Below are 23365 nucleotides of genomic sequence, written 5' to 3'. Positions count from 1 at the left end.
AATGTGTTAGCTGTACCTTGGTTTTTATTATGTGTATTTTGCCCTCTCTGTGCTTCATTTGCTGTCAGGTTGGTAATGTGAAGTTTCAAATTATATCCTTGTTCCTGTTCCAACTTATGACTTTCCAAAAGGAACACTAAACACATTCAACCGTAAGCTATCCAGCCAAAGGAAATGATGGGACTCCTGCTGTTTGAACCAACTGAAATCCAATTTGGGTGAGGCGCTACCCATTATCCTATGTAGAGAATCCAGATGGACGAAGATGGGATCAAGCCTGAAGTTCTTCTGCACTGCAGTCACTTCGGTTCTAACTGTGAAATTACCAGTTTTAGAGGACTGATGCTGGACACTCACAACAATGTCATCGCCTCAAGAAAGTACCACTCTTCACAATTTACATGAAAACTCTATATAGGGAAATCTAATTGGAATATTTTCAACAGCATTTAAATACCAGGCCAGCTGGATCTCCACAGCCCGTGTGAATTGAATCAGCACACTTCTCAGAACCTATATTCTATCATCACTGAATGCTTGAGCTACATCTGTCACCCAAATCTGGCTGAGCTCATTTCTTGTCATTTGCTCTGAACATCCAGAAACGAAACATTCAGTGGTAGCCTCAGAGGCACTCGTTTTGTGACAGCGTGCAGCAGTGAAACGGCATCCTTGAAATGAAATGCCTTCCTAACCCCAGGCCCCCTGTTCTTCCTCTAACTCTCCCTTTTCCAAATTCCCCTGAAGAACACTTTTTCAAGGCGAATCTGATGTGGCTGATCCACAACTTACATTTTAGCAGTTATACCTTCAACTGATATCTCAATCCATACCATATAAATCTCCCAATATCAAGTTTTCTTTCTTTTTTTAAGATAACAGTACCACTAAATAAAAATGTCATTTCACCCTGTTCTTCCGTTCCCTTCCTCTACTACTGGAATCTATTAACCTAGCTTTTATTCCTCAAACCAACCCAAAGTGTCAGAAGCCGGAGCTGGTCTTTTTTTAATCAAACTTGACATCAAACAAAATATAGTTAAGACTACAACGAGTCATAAAGGCAAAGACACATCAACTCTCAAGCTCCCTGAAGCTCTTAGAATCTTGTTGAGGGGATGGAAAACATGCACAAAAAGTAACGGTGGGATGTTCCTAAAATGTCATGTAAACGAGTTACTTCTGTGTTGACAGAAACTACTATAAAGGTGCTGGGAAGTTCAAAGCTATAAAGAGACCATCAGAAGGCATGTTGAATATGTTCCTTAATAGAGGAGAGTAGGTAGGAAAGTTCAAATAGTGGTCATGGTGGTAAAGAGCACAGTAATTACAAAGATAAGGGCAAAGTACAGAAATATATGAATCATGATAAATAACATCACCCAGACCTTATTTTCCCAAAGTATTTTCTCCCACAAATGAGCTAATGATAGATGCAGAAATGCCAAATGCTGTGACTGCTATATAGCAGGGGATCCAGTAAATGTTTGGCTAAAAAAAAAAAAGACCCAAGAAATAAATTAATAGAGTGGAGGAAATTAAAGAGGGCTGGAATATGTAAGGTAAACAGGGTTTAACAAAGATCTGAAGTAACTACTTAACAGGCAAATTTACCTAATAAGCGATTCCAGATATAGAAACACTAATCCTGGCAGCAGTTAATCTACCAAAAACCTGACAAGAACATTCTTTTTTCCTGTTCAGTTTATGAAAAGAGGTAATCGTCCAGGAAGGAGTACATTCTCTAGGTGTTTGCTGCCAGTTGAGGGGAAGCAAAGTGGGAAACAGAAGGGGGAAAGCATGTGTGCTTTCTTCTCTCCATTAGTTTGGGAAAGGCATCTTCACTAAAAAAACTGTCATCAGTAAGATGCTCTCTTGTTCAACTTAGGAGACGGGCTGGAAGACATTAAGTGGTGAATATGGGTCTTTATTATTCTGGCAATGTTGGCCTGTTCCCATTCAAAATTTATGTTTTCAAATCTCTGGAAGGCACAGTGCATTTCAATTAGTGAGACTATACAGTAGTTTGTCTTCTCCTAAAAATAATTATGTAAAATTTATTCTGAGGTATTTGTAATTTTAGTACTTAGGGAAGTGTCTGCATTTTCAATTAAGAGCTAAGTGTACAGATTAAAAGTGCTGCAGAGTGTAGCTTAAATCCAGCCCTCACTGGCTGGTGCACATAAACACTAATATCAAATGATGGTTTTGTCATGTGACCCAACTCGCAGCACATACAAATATAGAACATGACCATAAAAAGTAACGGACCATGCCCTCTGCTAAGTAATTTATGACAGCGGATCCAGACTGGAATGCCAGCTGGAATTACCTTCTCCCTGTCTGCTATTTTCGCATATACAGCTTTGTACAGATGATAGAAGCTACGTCTTGCAGAGAAGACTCATGATAAGGCTGCTGAAATGACGAACAAGTAGCAAACCCAAAGGCTAAACCATGTTTAGCTTTTAAAAAGATTTGTTGAACGATGTTAATAACCTCTTTTAAAATTAATTTTTGAATCAAGTTGTAAGAGAAAAACCTGTAACCCTACCAGTTTTGAAATATCAGATTTATGGTGTCTAGCAAACAGATACAGTGGAGAATGAAAAATAGTTGATAATCATGTTATGAAAAATGCAATGTGATCCCAAAACTTGACTCAAAGGGAGAATGAAAAATTCCCTAGCCATATATGTAGCCCTAACCTCTTTGCAGAATTTGCCATTGAGGCAGTCTGGAACTGTAACAAATTTAGTATGAAATAGTGGATAAAACAAAGGATATTATCCTTCTTTATTAACCTTTACCCCCTTGGATAATCCCCCAAATCCCATGTGTGTGATAACCACCTCACTTCCTTTGGGCAATCATTCATTATCTAATTCATGTCTTACACAAAGAGAAATGAGCTAATGTGCCTTATCAGATTAAAAAAAAAATAGTCACCATGAGTGATGTCCAACAGGACAGGATCTTAGCAAATCCCTTTTGCCTCCATAGTCCTGGGTTTCTAAATACCTATAAAGCTACTAACCCACTGTCACAGCTCACAGGCTCATTCACAGCTTTATGTTGCTAAAGCAAACAGTCTGGGCAGAAGAATGACAGCATTACCCTCCTTTCTGATTATCCTCCTCTCTGCATCCTGATAAACTAATGATTCGCTTTCCTGTTGGGATTCAGCCCCGACTGGGTAGCTTCAAGCTGTCAACTCAAGCAGACCCTGATGATATCACACAAACCTCTTCCTCTCCTTCCTTCCCGGGTGCTTCATTCTTCATGAACCAGCATCAACATCCAGCCTACACATGAAGCCCGGGTGTAATTACCAAGGCAATTTTCTGGCCCTGGAAAGGCTCATGTGAAAAGCAAAGGCTTCTTTTTGCCCCACTTCTCCAAATACAACACAAAATGCTATTCAGAAAGCTGCTGGTTACAAAAAATTCAATCCTGTCTCTGTTTGTAACCTGTTTTTACCTGCTCATCATAGATTGTACTTGGGCAGACATTTCAGTTGGGTTTAAGCCTATCTCTTCAGAAATTAAAAGAATACATTGCCTTTGAGTGCTTTTGAGTTGATAGCTAAGAGAACCACCCACTTAGTAATATCAATGAGTCCAAACTCATGCCTATTTATGAAGTGAGACAGTTAATTTGGAAAAGGCCATAAAGTGAGTCACTGATTAGGTTCTAAGATGCTACTCCTTTTTGGAACTCTGAACACTGGGAAATACTACTGTCAAATGTAAACATAACTGACCAAGACACAAAAGATGAAAACTTGTTACCTTTTACTTCTCTTGCAGTTTTATTTTTCTGTTTTCCAGATAAGTGTAGACTTACATATTTAAAAAACCATCAAAAAGACTTGTTCAACACATATAAATAACAGCAGTTACTCAACAGAATATTTTCTTGATACCTTTACATGAAGACAGAAAGCTTTAAGGCAATATTTTAAAGTAGGCATTTCACTTTGTATTAGGGCCAGAATTGCTCTATTGCATTATGTTACCTGTCATATGCCCCCTAACAACAGAACTTGGCAGTACTCATTGCGGCCAAATCTTTTAAGATTCAGCAATCGTGACTGAGCTACGCTGTGACATTTTCTGGGCAGGGACTTAAGGAACACTTGGGAGTCTGTCTTTGTTCATTCGTTTGCTTTTTCTTTACACTATCCAGACCTGCCACTAGCTCCACCTAATTTACTCAAAGCATGTTCTGAGATCAAAGTCACATGACTACTTTGCTTGCCATTTCAAAATATTGGACAATAATTTGACACCTTGTGTTAAACAATACAGAGGCAAAAAAAAAAAAAGTGGGGGCGGGGGATGAACTCGCTCTAATTAAAAGAAATGTTGAGATCTCTATATACATGTATCTATCTCTCTAGATCTCTCTATACTCAAGTACAGTGAAAACAAATTCAGTGGTTAGATTTGAAAGTTTTCTTGTCTTTCTCTGGATGCCTCCTAGGGGATTAGCCCAGAAAAACCCACTTGAGAGTTTAGAAAGATATTTCCACTGAGACAGACCTCATTTTAGTCAAGCCAACTTACCCACTCTGGCAGACTGGCTAAATACTCACCAAATCCATGAATTCCTCCTTCCCGGCATACAGGCTGATTAAATTTCCCAGCCACTCTTGCAACTACAAGCGTCCAAGAGACTGAACGAAGGCAGGGGCGACATATACCACTTTCAGGTCTGACCCCAGAAACCTACCCGGGAATGACCCTGCACTGTCCTTCCCGAGTCAGTGGCCGAGGGCCTGGAATCAGGAAGGGGCTAAAGATGGAAGATGCCTGGTCCCTGAATGACCATATGGAAGACTGTTAATCAAAAAAAAACACAGCAGACCTCAGGTAAGCAATAAAAATGAGAATTAGGGACTTCTGCTTAAAGCAGTTGGACTAACCTGACTAAGGTCTGCCTAGTCAAGGCTGTGGCTTTTCCTGTGGTCATGGATGGATGTGAGAGCTGGACTGTAAAGAAGGCTGAGCACTGAAGAATTGATGCTTTTGAACTGTGGTGTTGGAGAAGACTCTTGAGAGCCCCTTGGACTGCAAGGAGATCCAACCAGTTCATTCTGAAGGAGATCAGCCCTGGGATTTCTTTGGAAGGAATGATGCTAAAGCTGAAACTCCAGTACTTTGGCCATCTCATGCGAAGAGGTGACTCATTGGAAAAGACTCTGATGCTGGGGGGGATTGGGGGCAGGAGGAGAAGGGGACGACGGAGGATGAGATGGCTGGATGGCATCACCAACTCGATGGACGTGAGTCTGAGTGAACTCCGGGAGTTGGTGATGGACAGGGAGGCCTGGCGTGCTGCGATTCATGAGGTCGCAAAGAGTCGGACACGATCGAGCGACTGAACTGAACTGAACTGACTGAACTAGTACAAAGTCTCCTATTCAATCACTTGACCCTTGCATATTTTTTCTCATTCAATCCTCATAATAACTGTATGAGATAAGAACTATTATCCCTATTAAAAATAAGGAAACATGGGCTAAGAGAATTTAACTGCTTTCTTAAGTGGGTAACTTGACAAGTTGGTTTAGTGAGAGTGGTTCAGTTCAGTGGGAGTTTCTTGTGGACTTTATTAGATTAATTTGCCAGTAGCCATCCAGAAAAAAAAAAAAAAAAAAAAAGATGATCCTTTTTGTTTTTCTTGCATTTGGATTCACAAAGCTAAGGAGTAGAAGATCTAGGGTTCAAATCCAGGTAGGCCCAAGTCCAAAGATTCTACCCTTGACCACCCTCACAAATTAATATATATATTTTTAAAATCTCAAACCTATGGGCATAAACCCATAAATAATCGGAATCTCTCAGTGTACCTAAGTAATTAGCTTAAGTACTAAGGTTAACTACTAGGATTTCTTGGTTGGTTTAAGATTAATAAATTATCAACAAATTGGATTACTTCCCCACAGCTTAGAAAGTCCTTACTGAGTGCTCTGGCAGAACACTGTGCTGGGCCATGCATATCACTAGCTGGAGGAATGGACAGAAGGGGTCTCTCACCCTCCTTTCTCTTCTAATTTCTCAGACTCTTTAAATAATGAAAGGACAAAAAATTAGTTTTAGATTCCTGCTCAGTGCACAGGAAGGCACTATATCCTTCTTTTTTTTTTTTAACAATTATTTATTTATTTGGCTGCCTCAAGTCTTAGTTGCAGTACACTGGACCTTTGTTGCACCATGTAGAATCTTTCATTGAGGGGCACAGATTTTCTAGCTGTGGTGAGTGCGGCCTCCTGAGCACATGGGCTCAGTAATTGCACAGCATGTGGGACTTTAGTTCTCCAATCAGAGATCTGCGGCCCCTGCTTAGCAAGGTGAACTGTTAACCACGAGGCCACCAGGGAAGTCCCAATGTTTCCTTTTATTTATTTATTTTAAAAAACTAATTCATTCATTTTTTAAACTATTTTATTTATTTTAATTTGGAGGCTAATTACATTACAATATTGTGCTGGTTTTTGCCATACACTGACATGAATCAGCCACAGGTGTACATGTGTCCCCCATCCCATACCCCTCCTCCCACCTCCTTCCCCATCCCATCCTTCTGGGTTGTCCCAGTGCACCAGGTTTGGGTGCCTTGTTTCATGCACAGAAATTGAACTGATCAATGTATACTACCATTTCACATATGGTAGTATACATGTTTCAATGCTATTTTCTCAAATCATCCCACCCTCACCTTCTCCCACAGAATCCAAAAGTCTGTTCTTTATATCTGTGTCTCTTTTGCTGTCTTGCATGTAGAGTCATTGTTACCATCTTTCTAAATTCCACATATATGCATTAATACACTGTATTGGTGTTTTTCTTTCTGACTTACTTCACTGTGTATAATAGGCTCCAGTTTCATCCACCTCATTAGAACTGATTCAAATGTGTTCTTTTTGACAGCTGAGTAATATTCCACTGTGTATTTGTACCACAACTTTCTTATCCATTCATCTGCCGATGGAAATCTAGGTTGCTTCCATGTCCTGGCTATTGTAAACAGTGCTGTGACCAATATTTCCTTTTAAAATGCAAGTCAGATAAAGACAGAAAAAGAGAGGGCAGGTGGAAGAAACTCTTTCTTACTTATGGAGGATTAAAAAACTCAGATTTCCTAGTCTTTTTAATAGAATAAAATCAACAGGCCAGTCAATGGCCATACATCATCTTCCATTTAGCTGGAAACCTAGGGTTAATTTCTTCCACTATGTACCGGTACACATTAATTTCATGCAAACACACACATAGCTTCCCTGTCAGGTCCTCAGCAGCATAAGACGTGTTGAAGAAAATATGGAAGTGTCTGTAGGTGGAAAGGCACTTCCTGCTGGAGTTACAGCACAACAGATGTGGTCCTTTACCACAAAGGTGCTGCCCATCTGTCCAAAACTAAGGTGGAGGGGCACAGGTAGCAGACCTCCCAAAAACCCCTGTGACAAGCCTTCCTTCTGAGTGGTGCCCATTCCAGGACTTTAGAGGCACTGGGCTAGCAGAACTTACATTTTCAGCTGTGGCCAAAGTTTTGCGGTCACTCACAGTAGAGATGAGAGATCAAATTGCCAACATTCATTGGATCACAGAGAAAACAAGGGAATTCCAGAAAAACATCTACTTCTGCTTCATTGACTCCACTAAAGCCTTGGAGTGTGTGGATCACAACAAACTGGAAAATTCTTAAAGAGATGGGAATACCAGACCACCTTACCTGACTCCTGAGAAACACATATGTGGGTCAAGAAGCAACAGTTAGAAGTGAACATGGAACAATGGACTGGTTCAAATGGGAAAGGAGTATGATGAGACTGTATATTGTTTCTTTCCTGCTTATTTAACTTAGAAAGTTAAGAGGAACTAAACAGCCTCTTAATAGGGGTGAAAGAGGAAAGTAAAAAAAGCTGGCTTGAAACTCAACATTAAGAAAAAAAGATCATGTCATCCAGTCCCATCATTTCATGGCAAATAGAAGGGGGAAAAGTGGAAGCAGTGACAGATTTTATTTTCTTGGGCTCCAAAATCATGCAGATGGTGACTGCAGCCAACAAATTAGAAGACACTTGCTTCTTGGAAGAAAAGCTATGACAAACCTAGACAGCATATTCAAAAGCAGAGACATCACTTTGCTGACCAAAGATCCATATAATCAAAGCTATGGTTTTTCCAGTAGTCATGTACAGATGTAAGAGTTGGACCATAACGAAGGCTGAGCTGAAGAATTGATGCTTTTGAACTGTGGGGCTGTTGAGAGACCCTTGGACTGCAAGATTAAACCAATCAATCCTAAAGGAAATCAACCCTGAACATTCATTGGAAGGACTGATACTGAAGCTCCGATACATTGGCCACCTGATGCAAAGGGCCAGCTCATTAGAAAAGACCCTGATGCTGGGAAAGATTAATGGTAGGAGGAGAAGGGGGTGACAGGGTGAGATGGTTGGATGGCATCATCAACTCAACGGACATGAATTTGAGCAAACTCCAGCAGATAGTGAAGGACAGGAAAGCATGGCACGCCGCAGTTGATGGAACCACAAAGACATGACTGAGCGAATGAACAACGACAAAAGGTAGAGATGATTAAAGATCACCTTCCACACCTCTCCCAGGTGATGGGAGATGTCTCCATGCCAAAAGCACTTGTTTCACCTCTCCCTACTAACTATAAACATCTTCTACAGTTTTATTTCACCGCATAACTCTTGTAAATGTCTATGCATCGCAGCTCTTTTTATGTGTAGTATCCATGAAGAGAACTTTGGATGGTGAGTAAAGTAATGGGCCCAGGTCTAGATTCCATGGCCAGGGCATTAAAATTTATCACTGAACTTCATTTTTCATGCTCGCAAATTAGAAATATCCTATTTTCCCTGGACCCAATGAAGAGCTGAATGCACCAAAATTCTACACATAGAGAAAAGGGGTTTCTTGGCCATATTTTATGTGAGACTCCATCAATTGGGAAAAGATGGGCTTGATAAATTGTCACTAGAGTACTTTTTTTTTTTTCCATGTTCTGGTAATATTTAATTCAAAAAAGCAGGCATCTGAGCCATGGGCCATAGTTTGGCAGCACCTGGTCTGTAATACCCAAAAAGGCTTCCTATATGTGCCTTTTTCTAAGTGCACAGTTCAGCAGTGTTCAGTATATGCACACTGTTATGAAACAGATCCCCAGAACTTTCTCATCTTGCAGAAGGGAAACCATCTATCCATTCAACAACAATCTGTTTCTCCCCACAGCTCCTGGTAATCACCATTCTACTTTCTGTCTCTGAGAATATGACTAATTAAGATCCCTCATATAAGTGGGATTGTACAGTATTTGCTCTTCTGTGTCACTAGAATTCTTAGCGACACGACTGTAAGGATTAGAACAATCTTTTGCCCAAAGATCATTTTTATAAATTACAACAAGGGGAGAAAAGCATGAGATGTTCTGCACATGTTTCACAAGTTGTTCTATATCAGGATCACTGTAATATGTCTGTAAGACAAGAGGGGTGCTTACAAGGTGCAAGATGGGATGACTCATAAGTACATCATGAAATCAATTCAGTGGGTGACAATCTTTGAAAAAGAAGAAAAGAACAGAGCAATAGAATGGACTATGTGAAATACATCATAACGAAATGCACATTACAACTGTTGTTTCGTGCAACTGGATAGTGAAATAAAATACGCTTTTTCCTATAGATCAAGGTTGAAAAATTTGAAATCCTTTGTAATAGAGACTATAAGAACCATGTGTCTTAGTCCAAAATGAGACAGGGAATTTGGAGCTGGATGTCATCACTGTCAATCAGGGCTGTAAATCACTAAGATTTTGCGAATGTTTGTTAATGCAGCATAACAGCCTGCTTTGATATAGACACGACAGGAATAAAGAACACGAGCTTGGTATTTGTCTATGAAAGGATTTTGTGCTGGTGGGCATTTCAGGTGGAGATGCCTGAGTCTTGCTACTCAAAATGTAGCAACAGACCAGCAGCATCAGCATCACCGAGAGCTTGTTAGAACTACAGACTCCTGGGCTCTATTCTAGACCTACGACCCAGACTCCGCACTTTAACAAATCACTGAATCCAGACTGACTCAGATGAAGATTAGAGTTTGAGAAGCAGCAATCTAGCAGTTTTTGATAACAAAGAAGCACAAAGTATGAACTAAAAATTAGTAGTAAATACTCCCTAAATTACAAATTGGTTGTGAGACTAGTAAAAACGAATAGACTACAGGCCACATAGATAAACTGACCCTTTAAATAGGTGATGTCGAATGTCACAGCATAAATTTGATCATAATAAGACTGTAAAGGCTGAAGAAATGTTTTGTACTATGATCTGGATTAGAGACAGAACTTTCAGTCCTACGCATCTCATTTTCAGGATGTGTCTCACAGTAACTAGTTCTGTTGCTTGTCTGTTTTCTATCTTACACTGCCCATTCCCCGGGCACCCTTGGTTCTCAGGATACACTCTTACCTCTTGGGGTTGCTGGTACTGAGAGGCCATCAGAAGGAAAGCTCGCTGGGCCTGGAAAGCACTATGCACCATTTCTGCCTGGCAACAAAAACAAAAAGGGAACAGTTTAATTGTGTGAGTGCCTGCACAGAGACTTACCATATGATCCAGCAATCCCATCTCTAGGTATATATCCAAGAAAAATGAAAATGCCTGTCCACACAAAAAACTTGTAAATAAATGCTCACAGCATCATTATTCATAATAGCCAGAGAGCAGAAAGAACCAGAATGTCCATCAACTGATGAATGGATAAACAAAATGTGATATATCCATAACAATGGAATATTACGCTGCAATAGAAAGAAATGAAGTGCTGATCCATGCTACAACATGGGGGGAACCTTGAAAACATTATGCTGAGCAAATGAAGCCAGTCACAAAAGACCACATTTGTATGATGCCGTTTATATGAAATGTCCAGAATAAGCACATCTACAGAGAGAAAGTAGATTACTGGTTGCCAGGGGCTGGCGGGAGGGAGGAATGGGCAGTGACTGCTAATGAGTATGGAGCTTCTTTCAGGGGCAATGAAAATGTTCCAGAATTAGACAGTGGTGATGGCTTGACAACAGGGTGAATATACTGAGGATCCCCAAATCATATACTTTAAAACAGTGAATGTTATGATATGTGAAGTATATCTCAACGAAGCTATTAAAAAATTTTTTGAGCCCCAAAGTGTAACTATTTTCCAAAGGGTGTCTCTTTCATACCCCAATTTGTTCTACACTTGATAATGGAAAGAAAATTGTCCCTTAAGCCATCCCCATAAAGATACGGTCACCTGGGACTTTCCCGATGGCCCAGTGGCTAAGACTCTACTCTCAATGCAGAAGATTCAGGTTTGATCTCTGGTTGGGGAACTAGATCCCACATCTAGTTCCCATGCTGCAACTAAAGATTTGCATGTTGCAACTAAGACCTGGTACAGCCAAATAAATAAACAAAAATAAATAAATAAACAAAAATAAGTATTTAAGATATGCTCACCGAGCAATAGTAGTTGCTACAACTGTTCAGTTAGATGGCTCTGGAGGAGACTTCAAATCTACCTGGACTCAACACCCTAAAAGGAGTTGAGCAGGTAGGAAAGTCTTCAAATATATGGCACCATATTCTCTTATTCTTGCCATCTACTCACTCTTAACTAGTTGATTAATTCTTTAATTTTTTTAAATTCAAAAAGTTACAGAAGAGTATCAAGAAGAAAATAATTCCAAATGTTTATATCACACACAATCAGTTTTTAAGAAAAGTCATCCAGTTGTTTTCATAAGACAAAGCACAATGATTCAGAATATTTGTTTAAATGCCGTAAGTTACAAAGATTAAGAATTTTTTAAAAATACCTCGTAACCTAGAAATAATCATTATTAATACAAGATACATCACAGCATCCACCTTTAAAAATTCATATGCAGACAGACATTGGTAAAATGGGGCCATACCTTAAGTACTATTTTTTAAAATGAAAGTATAAATTTTCATTATAATTGAATACTAAAGATGAAAGAGAAAGAACTGACAAGCTTCAAATAAAAGTTTCTGCACTATAATTACTGTGAATCAATCTAAATGATCTAAATGATCATTCTGGACTTCCCTGGTGGCTCAGTGATAAAGAACCCTCCTGTCATTGTGGGAGATGCAAGTCTGATCGCTGGGTTGGAAAGATCCCCTGGAGAAGGAAATGGCAACCCACTCCAGTATTCTTGCCCGGAGAATCCCATGGACAGAGGAGCCTGGAGGCTACAGTCTGTGGGGTTGCAAAGAGTTGGACACAACTTAGCAACTGAGCATGCACACAAATGATCATTCTAAGATAAAAATATAAAATATTGAGAGACTGGAATACTTATGTATTTATACTTTAAATGACATACTGTAATTTTAGATGATACTAATTGACTCCTTGTTGGGAAAGACAAGAACACAGGCCTTTCCCAGTTCTTTCTACCTCTGGTCTCCATTTTTCATTTTTAGTTATTATTCTTACTGTAATGCTAATCCCATAGCTACTGAGAATTACTTCTACATTTAGACATACCTAGGGGTTCTCACCAGTTGTTTTACCATGACTTCTCCATTTCTGAGTTTTGATTTTTTTTTTTCTGGCTAGACTCCCATTATCAAGTATGTTCCTCAAAAAGGTTTCAAAGTTGCTTAAATTCTTCAGTCTGAAGCATGCCTCCCTGCTGTCTATATATTTTAACAACATCTTGCCTAGATATAACATCCTTGGGTCTCTCTCTCACCGTGTGCAGAAAGGACAGCAGTGAATGTGGCAATGTGCAAATCTAAGCCAGCTTGACTTTTTTCTCCTTTGTAGGAAACTGACTTTTCTATTCTGACACCTGAAGAATTACTTCTTTATCCTTGAAGCTTAACAACTTAACTAAGTTATGTCTGGATTTTGAGCATTCTGTGTTATATTTCTTGGAATAGATTTGGTTGTTTATGGTAAATTTTCTTACATAACTTTATCTTTCAAAATATGTTTTGTTCCATTTGTTAGATTTTCTACTCAGGGGTTCCAACAATTATCTTCATACTGTATAATATTTGAATGATTTCGTACCTTTTGGATTCTCTCTGCCCTTCATTTCCTTATCTGTCATCTGTAATTACTGTGATTATATCAATACTTCTCTATTGCTGATAAACGGATATTCAGTAGGGTCTCATATACATTAACATTACTAATTTATATTTCATTTCTGTATTAATGTTGTTTTTGATTTTGATTCGTTAAACTTCAATTTCCCTTTTTATTTCATTCTTATTGTTCTATCACCTTAAGCTATGATGTGTGCTCACTCAGTCATGTCCAACTCATTACAGCTCCACAGACTGTAACCCACCTCACTCCTCTGTCCGTGGAATTCTCCAGGCAAGAAAACCACAGCAGGTTGCTATTTCCTTCTCCAGGGGGTCTTCCCGACCTACGGATTGAACCTGTGTCTCTTGCATCTCCTGCACTAGCAGGTGGATTCTTTACCACTGCACCATCTGGGAAGCCCCTGAAAAATATTTTTTAAATATGCTGCTGCTGTTTCTGCTAAGTTGCTTCAGTCATGTCCGACTCTGTGCAACCCCATAGACAGAAGCCCACCAGGCTCCTCCGTTCCTGGGATTCTCCCGGCAAGAACACTGGAGTGGGTTGCCATTGCCTTCTCCAATGCATGAAAGTGGAAAGTGAAAGTGAAGTCGCTCAGTCATGTCCGACTCTTAGCGACCCCATGGACTGCAGCCTACCAGGCTCCTCCATTCATGGGATTTTCCAGACAAGAGTACTGGAGTGGGTTGCCATTGCCTTCTCCGAAAAATATGCTAATACTCTTATTAAGTTTTAAGAGTCTAAGTTACACTCTAATTAAGCCATAGCGAGAACTCTGTTTCTGTTCATTGTCTCATCTCCTCTGAGGGCAAGCCCATGACTTTCCTTTGCCTGCTCTGTTCCTCTCTGACACACCATTTCTAGTAACCCTGTGGGTGATTCCTTGAGCATTTTGCCACCTTCCTGGAGACTGGAGACTGGTTTATTTTCCACTTCAAGCAAAAGTGTTCTACTTTATCTTCTAGGGCCTGATAGAATAGGAGACAGGAAAAGGGAATGCTTAACTTTTCTCATTTCTCATCCAAGGGTTTTTTTTCCCCCTTACTGACAAGAAAATGCTTAAAATAAAACCAAGATTTGTAGATCATTTACATTTAGAATGACAAATTCATCATCATAAACATAACAGATTAAATCTTATGAATATTTAAATCAGGGTATATTTTCCTTTTTGGAGTACACCATCTCTTTGTCCTGGCAGTCTGAGTGCTGGGATTATGTTGCTCAAAAATCTCAAATTTTGGATATTCCTTAGGGAAACAGAGGATTTTCAAATTTTACTGTCCTAGAGACCGTTATGACCTTCTGAACATGAAGCTCAAGAGTGGCATGAATGCTTATCCATACATCAAAACATTTATTTTCAGTGGTTCAGAAGGACTTTTGTCAGTCTCTAATAACCACATTTCCAAATAGAAGCTTATGAAATAAAACTTTCCATGGCTTAGACATAAATAAAAGAACTGCACTTCTCCCACAGTGATGATACAGAAGTATGGTCCTCATCTATGACAAGCCTTGTGGAGTCAGCTGAATCATAGTTGCTGTGGGAACAGTAATTTGGGATTGCCTGACTGCTACAGTTAAAATTGCAGCTCAGAGGTGGCATTAACAATATTTTTGCAGTTATCCCAAGATGAACACTATCACTGCCCTTTTTTACTTTCCTGAGCAACAACATTTAGCTCTTTGTTAACAGAACAATTTTCTGGCAGGTCTGATTAGGTGAAGATGGCCAATTTCATTAATTAGTCTCTCCCCCCATATGGCCTTTCACTCAACAACAGCAGCAGAGGTTGGAGGACAGAAAGGCTGAATATTGAGCTATCTGCGTCCACTCTCCCTTTCGATGTGCTTATGTAGACAAATCTTTCTGAGGATTCAGCTATGTACCTCTTCCGGCTCCCTGGAACTCTGGGCGTGACTAGCAGACTCTAAACTACATTCATTTTTAATCTAATCCATTCACATTTCAAAGAATTTTTATTCCATCTTTGAGGCATTCTGATTCACCTGCTTCTTACTTCTGGAAAGTTCCATGAGTCCCCTCAACCAGACAGCATCAGTAACAATTCCTCTGAACCTGCTGAGTTCTGATAACTTGAAAGGAAGAATTTGGCTCACTCAGGCCGTTTAAAACATTGTGAAAGAAAAAGTCCAACGTAGGGATTTTCAGTGACGACAAATAATTGAGGGTTTCTGCTGAGTTTGTTCATCACACGTGTGCCAGGCTCAGAGCGCTTCAGTGACCTTTGTGGGTATACATGCGCATCTATCTGCCTGTGAGCACGTGTGTGCAGAGAGGAAAGGGACAGTGTTGGTAAGAGGCAAAGTTGTGCATTTTGCTTGGATTCTATCAATTTTCACTTAGGCGACTGGAATTCTTGGACAGACAGGCTGGGGTACAATCTTGACCTGTGGTCTGAGGGGAAAGAGTAGGAGAATGAATTTCAGTCATCAGTTTAAAGCAAGCCTCGGGATATACAGACACCAGCTAATATGACTTATTTTCATCTACTCCCCCTGAGAGAGAACTGGCTCCCTGGGGAAGCCCAATTGGTCTCTGAACACCCATTAAAGCTTTGCATTATTTCACTGGGAAATCTATAGGCCACAAAGCACCATGTGGATGATAAAATGAGCAAGGTGTAACTGGGAGAGAGGGCACAGGCTAAGACTTGGAGGAGATGCAAAAAGCATCCAGCTAGGATGCCTGTGCTGAAGATATTTCCAGATCTTATGACTGTATCAGCCCTCTTCTTGGGAACCAGACAGCAAAGGGAAGGGAGTCCTCTTTCTCTGACTAAAGGTCAAGGGAATGAGCATCTGCTCATCAGGTGCAATTTGGAGGCTCTGGGAAGGTCACTATCAACACCACCTTCACACTCCTCCCCAATGAGTCTGCCAAAGTCCCATATTTTATAATTAGAGGTGCTGTGTTTTTAGATCTGATTCCTTAGGACCATTTAATCTATCCTAACGGTGAAGTCTCTTGAGTTTCATCCAACAAAAAGGTAAAAGAGAACCCGACAGATGAAAGCAAGGCAGGAAGATGAGCCGACAAAAAGAGGTGATAGGATGCCAAAGCCAAGTTTCACCCACTTCACGATTCTGCTTAAAACAATATTGAAGATGCTTAATCTTATAGATATGAACATAAGACCCAACCCTACAAAGTCAGGTTATCAAAGCTGTCTGGGTTGACATAAAGAGCCATGAAGAAGGCTGACACCAGCATTTCTCAACTGGTTTGCATTAAGTTTGCATTATAGTCACCTGGTGAAAGAATGTGAAAGTCGCTGGACTCTTTGCGACCCCATGGACTGTAGCCCTCCAGGTTCCCCTGTCCATGGGATTCTCCAGGCAAGATTACTGGAGTGGGTAGCCTTTCCTTTCTCCAGGGGATCATCCCAATTCAGGGACGGAACACAGGTCTCCCGCATTGCGGGCAGATTCTTTACCAGCTGAGTCACATAGTCACCTGGAGGCTCTGTTAAAACAGATTGTCACGATTCACCCCCAGAGTTTCAGATTCAATAGCTTTGGGTGGGCCCAAGAATTCACATTTCTAATGAATTCTCTAACAAATATTGCATGCTGTAATCACTTAATTAAGTTTCAGGAGAGTTTCTGTTGATTCTTTTGAACTTTCTACATAGATGAAGGTCATGTCATCTGTGATAAAAGACAGTTTTATATCTTCCTTCCCAGTCAGGGTACATTTTAATTCCTTTTCTCACCTATTTGCATTAGCAAAAATTTCTAGTTTGATGTTAAAAATGATTGGTGAGAGGGGACATCCTTGCCTTGCACCTTATCTCTGATATTCTCACCATTAAATATGATGTTAGTTCTCAGTTTCTTGTCACTGTAAGAAAACTCCATAAACTAGGACTAGAGGGAAACTTTTAAATTGAGAAAGTTTCCCTCTAGTCCTAGTTTATGGAGTTTTTATCATGAATAGGTGTTGAAAGTGAAAGTCACTCACTTGGGTCTGACTCTTTGCGACCCCATGGACTGCAGCACGCCAGGCCCCTCTGTCCATCACCAACTCCCAGAGTTTACCCAAACTCATGTCCATTGAGTCAGTGATGCAATCCAACCATCTCATCCTCTGTTGTCCCCTTCTCCTCCTGCCTTCAATCCTTCCCAGCATCAGGGTCTTTTCAAATGAGTCAGCTCTTTGCATCAGGTGGCCAAGGTATTGGAGTTTCAGCTTCAACATCAGTCCTTCCAACGAACATTCAGGACTGATCTCCTTTAGGATGGACTTGTTGGATCTCCTTGCAGTCTAAAGGACCCTCAAGAGCCTTCGCCAACACCACAGTTCAAAAGCATCAATTCTTCAGCGCTCAGCTTTCTTTATAGTCCAACTCTCACATCCATACATGACTACTAGAAAAACCACAGCCTGGACTAGATGGACCTTTGTTGGCAAAGTAACGATTCTGCTTTTTAATGTGCTATCTACCATAGTAGTGAATTCGCTCTGTCGTGTCCAACTCTTTGCGACCCCATGGACTATAGCCTACCAGGCTCCTCCCTCCGTGGGATTCTCCAGGCAAGAGTACTGGAATGGATTGCTATTTCCTTCTCCAGGGGATCTTCCCAACCCAGGGATCGAACCCAGGTCTCCCACATTCCAGGCAGACGCTTTAACCTCTGAGCCACCAGGTAAGCTTTTAATATGCTATCTAGGTTTGTCATAACTTTTCTTCCAAGGAGTATGTGTCTTTTAATTTCATGGCTGCAGTCACCATCTGCAGTGATTTTGGAGCCCCAAAAAATCAAGTCTGACACTGTTTCCACTGTTTCTCCATCTATTTGCCATGAAGTGATGGGACTGGATGCCATGATCTTAGTTTTCTGAGTGTTGAGCTTTAAGCCAACTTTTTCACTCTCCTCTTTCACTTTCATCAAGTGACTCTTTAGTTCTTCTTCACTTTTTGTCATAAAGTGGTGTCATCTGCATATCTGAGGTTATTGATATTTCTCCCGGCAATCTTGAATCCAGCTAGTGCTTCCTCCAGCCCAGCGTTTCTCATGATGTACTCTGCATATAAGTTAAACAAGAGGGGTGACACTACACAGCCTTGACATACTCCTTTTCCTATTTGGAACCAGTCTGTTGTTCCATGTCCAGTTCTAACTGTTGCTGAATATAGGTTTCTCAAGAGGCAGGTCAGGTGGTCTGGTATTCCCATCTCTTTCAGAATTTTCCACAGTTTATTGTGATCCACACAGTCAAAGGCTTTGGCATAGTCAATAAAGCAGAAACAGATGTTTTTCTGGAACTCTCTTGCTTTTTCCATGAACCAGCGGATGTTGGCAATTTGACCTCTGGTTCCTCTGCCTTTTTAAACCAGCTTGAACATCTGGAAGTTCCCAGTTCATGTATTGTTGAAGAATTTTGGCTTGGAGAATTTTGAGCACTACTTTGCTAGCGTGTGAGATGAGTGCAATCGTTTGGTAGTTTGAGCATTCTTTGCATTGCCTTTCTTAGGGACTGGAATGAAAACTGACCTTTTCCAGTCCTGTGGCCACTGCTGAGTTTTCCAAATTTGCTGGTATATTGAGTGCAGCACTTTCACAGCATCATTTTTTAGGATTTGAAATAGCTCAACTAGAATTCCACACAGAAGAACTATACAAAAAAGATCTTCACAACCCAGATAATCAGGATGGTGTGATTACTCACCTAGACCCAGACATCCTGGTATGTGAAGTCAAGTGGGCCTTAGGAAGCATCACTACGAACAACGCTAGTAGAGGAGATGGAATTCCAGTTGAGCTATTTCAGGTCCTAAAAGATGGTCTATACAGTCTATGGAATTTTCCAGGCCAGAATACTGGAGTGGGTAGCCTTTCCCTTCTCCAGGGGATATTCCCAACCCAGGGATCAAACCCAGGTCTCTCACATGGCAGGTGGATTCTTGACCAGCTGAGGCAGAAGGGAAGCCCAAGAATACTGGAGTGGGTAGTCTATCCCTTCTCCAGCGGATCTTCCCGACAAAGAATTTGTTACTGTTGTTAGTTGCTCAGTCATGTCTGACTCTATGTGACCCCAGGGACTGTAGCCCTCTAGGCTCCTCTGTCCATGGGATTTCCCAGTCAAGATTACTGGAGTGGGTTGCCATTTCCTTCTCCAAGGGATCTTCTCGAGCCGAGTATCCTGCATTGCAGGCAGATTATTTATCACTGGGCCACCAGGGAATAGGTGCTGGATTTTGTCAAATGCTTTCCCTCCATCTATTGATATGATCATGTGATTTTTCTTTTTCTGCTGATGTGACAGATTACATGAATTGATTTTTGAATGTTGAACCAACCTTGCATACTTGGGGAAAATATCCAACTTGATCATGGTATATAATTCTTTTTTATACTTTTTTAGATTTAATTAATATTTTGCTGAGGATTTTTGCATCTATGTCCACAGAAATATAGGTCTGTAGTTTTCTTATAATGTCTTTGTTTTATTTTGGTAGTAGGGTAATGCTAGGGCCTTACTAAGAACTCAGTGCTCTGGCTTATTTCAAAATGCTTCTTTTTGCCCTCCACCTGCCAAAAGCCCAAGCAGATTTTTCTCCAGGATTTACTGTGGGAACCTAGTTGAGCTGTTAGAGGTAAATCTCAAAATATTGTGGGGGCTGCCTATGAATGGGTTCCCCCGGAGTTCTTAACTCTGAGTTGTCTGCATTGAGCTTCCAATAATTTGCCAATTATAATTCAGGTTTTTCTACCTCAACAAGTACTCCAATACTTTAGCCACCTGATATGAAGAGCTGACACGTTGGAAAAGCCCTTGATGCTGGGAAGGATTGTGGACAGGAGGAGAAAAGGGCAGCAGAGGATAAAATGGTTGGATAGCATCATCAACTCAATGAACATGAGTTTGAGCAAATTCCAGGAGATAGTGAAGGGCAGAGGAGCCTGATGTGCTGCAGTCCATGGGGTCGCAAAGAGTCAGATACAACTTAGCGACTGAACAACAACTGGTTCCCTTGACAGTTTCACTCATGAGTCTCTGCTCTATTAAGCCCAAACTTCACCTGTTTCTTTGGTCTTTTAGACAGCAGTTTTCCCTGTGTCCTCCTTTAAGGACCCAACAAGAGTCGCTTTTTCAGAGTTCAGCTTTTTCCTTGTTGTTTGGATGGAGTGGTGACTTCCAGGCTCTTTACATGCAGAATTAGAAACTGAAAGTCCTTCTTCCACTTCTTTTTTATTTTTTCAAGAAATAACTGCTCAGTCTCTCATTCAAGTCATGTCCAACTCTTTGTGACCCCATGGACTGTAGCCACCAGGCTCTTCTGTCCCTGGGATTCTCCGGGCAAGAACATGAGTGGGCTGCCATTTTTTTCTCCAAGACATAACTATTTATTTATAAAGAGATATCAGTTCACTAACATCTTAGAGTTTTAAAAATGTTTCTATTACACTGCTGTTAATTTTCTGAAATTCCCACACTTTACAGATCAAAAGATTTTTATTTTTACCTATTTTGAAATAACGATAGGTTCACAGGAAGCTGAAAGGACGGTACAGAGAGGTGCTGTGCTCTCAGGAGCCAGTTTACCCCGCTCTGTGTGTGTGTGTGTGTGTGTGTATGTGTGTGTGTGTCAGTTGCTCAGTCGTGTCTGACTCTTTGCAGCCCCATGGACTGTGGCCCTCCAGGTTCCTCTGTCCATGGGATTCTCCAGGGAAGAATATTGGAGTGGGTTGCTGTTCCTTTCTCCATGGGGTCTTCCCCACCCAGGAATCGAACCTGGGTCTCCCGCATTGCAGGCAGATTCTTTACCTTCTGAGCCACTAGGGAAGTCCTAAGTGACTTCATTAGTTATATCTTACTTAAATATAGTGCAACATCAAAACAAGGGAACTGACATTGGTATGAATTTTCTGCTTCTTTTTAAAGGAGAAAAAATGTATTCTGTTTCCATTTTCAGACATTTTGGAACTTCCATCCCAACTTCATCCTTCTGATGACAGAGCATTTCCCCATTACCTGCCTTGTGATATATGCATATTGGATTATGGAATCCGAGTTGGGGGTGGTTATGAACAGCTATGCAAGAGGGGCTTAGGGGCATTATCTGGTGGAAAGGATGGTGGGACTGTGCTGACAGGGGGTCACTGAGAGACTCAATGATAAACACTCTATTTTTCCTTGGATTGTTTCAGTTTGTTAAAAATAGCAAAGTTCTCTCAAGAAGCTTTTATCCTATCAGTGCATGAGAGTTTTATTCTTTGTGCTTATTATTGTTATTTTTATCATATTTATCTGGGGATGCTTGAAGGGGACTAAAGCAACACCCAAACTGCCTCTTAATGCCATCACTGCCAAGAATAAACATGCAAGTACACAATGTCTCTTCACTCTGACATCTTTAGTTCCCATGAACTTTGGCCTATTTTGCATATGTTTGGGAAACAGCTCTCCCTTCCCTATGTGCCAATAGGAAAGGCACAAAGAAGCAAGCCAGGATTACTTTTAACAGAGAAAACTGGACGCATGCTTGTGCTGAAACTTGTTCTGACGGCAAAATCTGTTTTGTCAGCCATATAGTCTAATGATATAAATTAAGAAATGAGAAATCAGATTAACTGCTACTTGTTGTTGACCCTGGAATTGCCACAGTGACATAGAAGGGCCAAGTTTTGCTTAGACTACAACTGTCCCCTTAATTTCAGTCAGCATCTTCGTGTCTCCGTCGGTATGTGTCACTTGTCCTTATACACATGGCTCTCACAGATCAGTGTTGAGTCTATCTTACCAAGGAGGACTCTGAACAATGTCCTGGTGAAGTAAATATGCCATGGTATCAGTGGCAGTTAACTGAGTAGTGGGATTATGAGTGGTTTTTAAAATTTTCTTCTTCATACATTAATTGTCAAAATTTCTACCTCAAACATTTAAATTTTACTATCAGAAAATAATTATCAAAAAGATGTGATGAGAACACAATTGAAGTTTATTATTTAATTTCATAATCAGAAAGTTCTGAGTACCTTCCCAGGGGAAACAAGCTGAGAATGACTAATGACTAACAGGTGACAAGGTGGAACAGACAACAAACGTCCCATTTTGAAAGGAATGGGTTGCCGATAACCATAACTGAAAGGTTAAGTTCCTCACCTTGTTAGCTTGACAAAACACAAGAAGTATTGTCATTAAAAAAGGGCATGTATTCTTTTTTTTTTTTTTTTAAATTTTGGCCATGCACTTGGGATCTTAGTTCCCTGACCAGAGATTGAATCCACATTCCCTGCGTGGAGTCTTAACCACTGGATGGCCAGGGAAGTCCCAGGAATGAATTCTTTTTTGAAGAAATGATTTCCTTCTTTCTAGACCTCAGGAAGCACAATGCTTGGTACCCAGGCATTCTAACCATCGTCCCCCTTAACATGGCTCTCTCACTCTTCAAGACAACCACAGCTTTTTTTTTTTTTTTAAATTTCTAGTGCGCACACAATGAAATGGAGTCCAAATTTACAGTCTGACCAGGAGAAGGAAAAGCAATGTCACACTCCACTTATTTATAAATATGTTGGCAACACTCCATTAAATCATAAAGACAAGTTAATTTAAAGACTCTGGCCTGCTCAAATACCTACCAAGTCCCAGTCAATTTCAGGCTCTGCCTCAGCCAAAGCATATATCAAAAGGACAATAATTTTATATTAGGTAATTGTTATAAATTAGTATTTTTACTGCCCTTACAGTTGACTGTTTATTTTTTTTCCCCCAATGATTTCACTTTCATTAGCAGAGAAAGAATGCATCCTTATTGAATAAAGCTAAATAGTTTTGCAGCCTAGAAAGGAAAGATGAGTAGGTAGATTGAAAATGTCAATGTGAGACTACTAGGCACATTTTATTAAAAAAAAAAAAATTCATCCAGGCACTGATAATAAGAGAGGTTCATTCTTCATTAATAGGACTGTTGCCTAGGCAACTTCCAGCTCACATAAGTAGTTTACATCAGCCACAGTGCACAGTTCTGACACTAAGGAACAGCTCCAACATGTCCTTTCTACATTCAGGCCTGCAATCTTCTATTACATAGCTCAGCTGCATTATCGGTTTCCATTAAAGTAACACCCCATCCAGAACATGTCACATCCAGCCCCAGAGAACCAATTTAAACAAACTTCCTCCCATGTCAAATAAATAAAAGGTAGCACTGATAAATGAT

The 23365-nt window shown here is 40.4% G+C and overlaps 1 protein-coding gene across 1 annotated transcript in view; it reads right to left on the bottom strand.

Annotated features, from left to right (window-relative positions):
• CAP2 (CAP, adenylate cyclase-associated protein, 2 (yeast)) overlaps nt 1-23365 on the bottom strand; it is a 149208-nt gene that overhangs the window by 76877 nt on the left and 48966 nt on the right. Inside the window, exon 4 of the mRNA XM_018039061.1 lies at nt 10511-10588. Coding sequence (XP_017894550.1) covers nt 10511-10588 — 78 coding nt within the window. The remainder of the gene's footprint in view (nt 1-10510; nt 10589-23365) is intronic.

This window comes from Capra hircus, chromosome 23 (assembly GCF_001704415.2).
Source record: "Capra hircus breed San Clemente chromosome 23, ASM170441v1, whole genome shotgun sequence".
NCBI lineage: Eukaryota > Metazoa > Chordata > Mammalia > Artiodactyla > Bovidae > Capra > Capra hircus.
The sequence above is the reverse complement of the archived record's forward strand: the minus strand, read 5'-3'. Positions and strand labels throughout refer to the sequence as shown.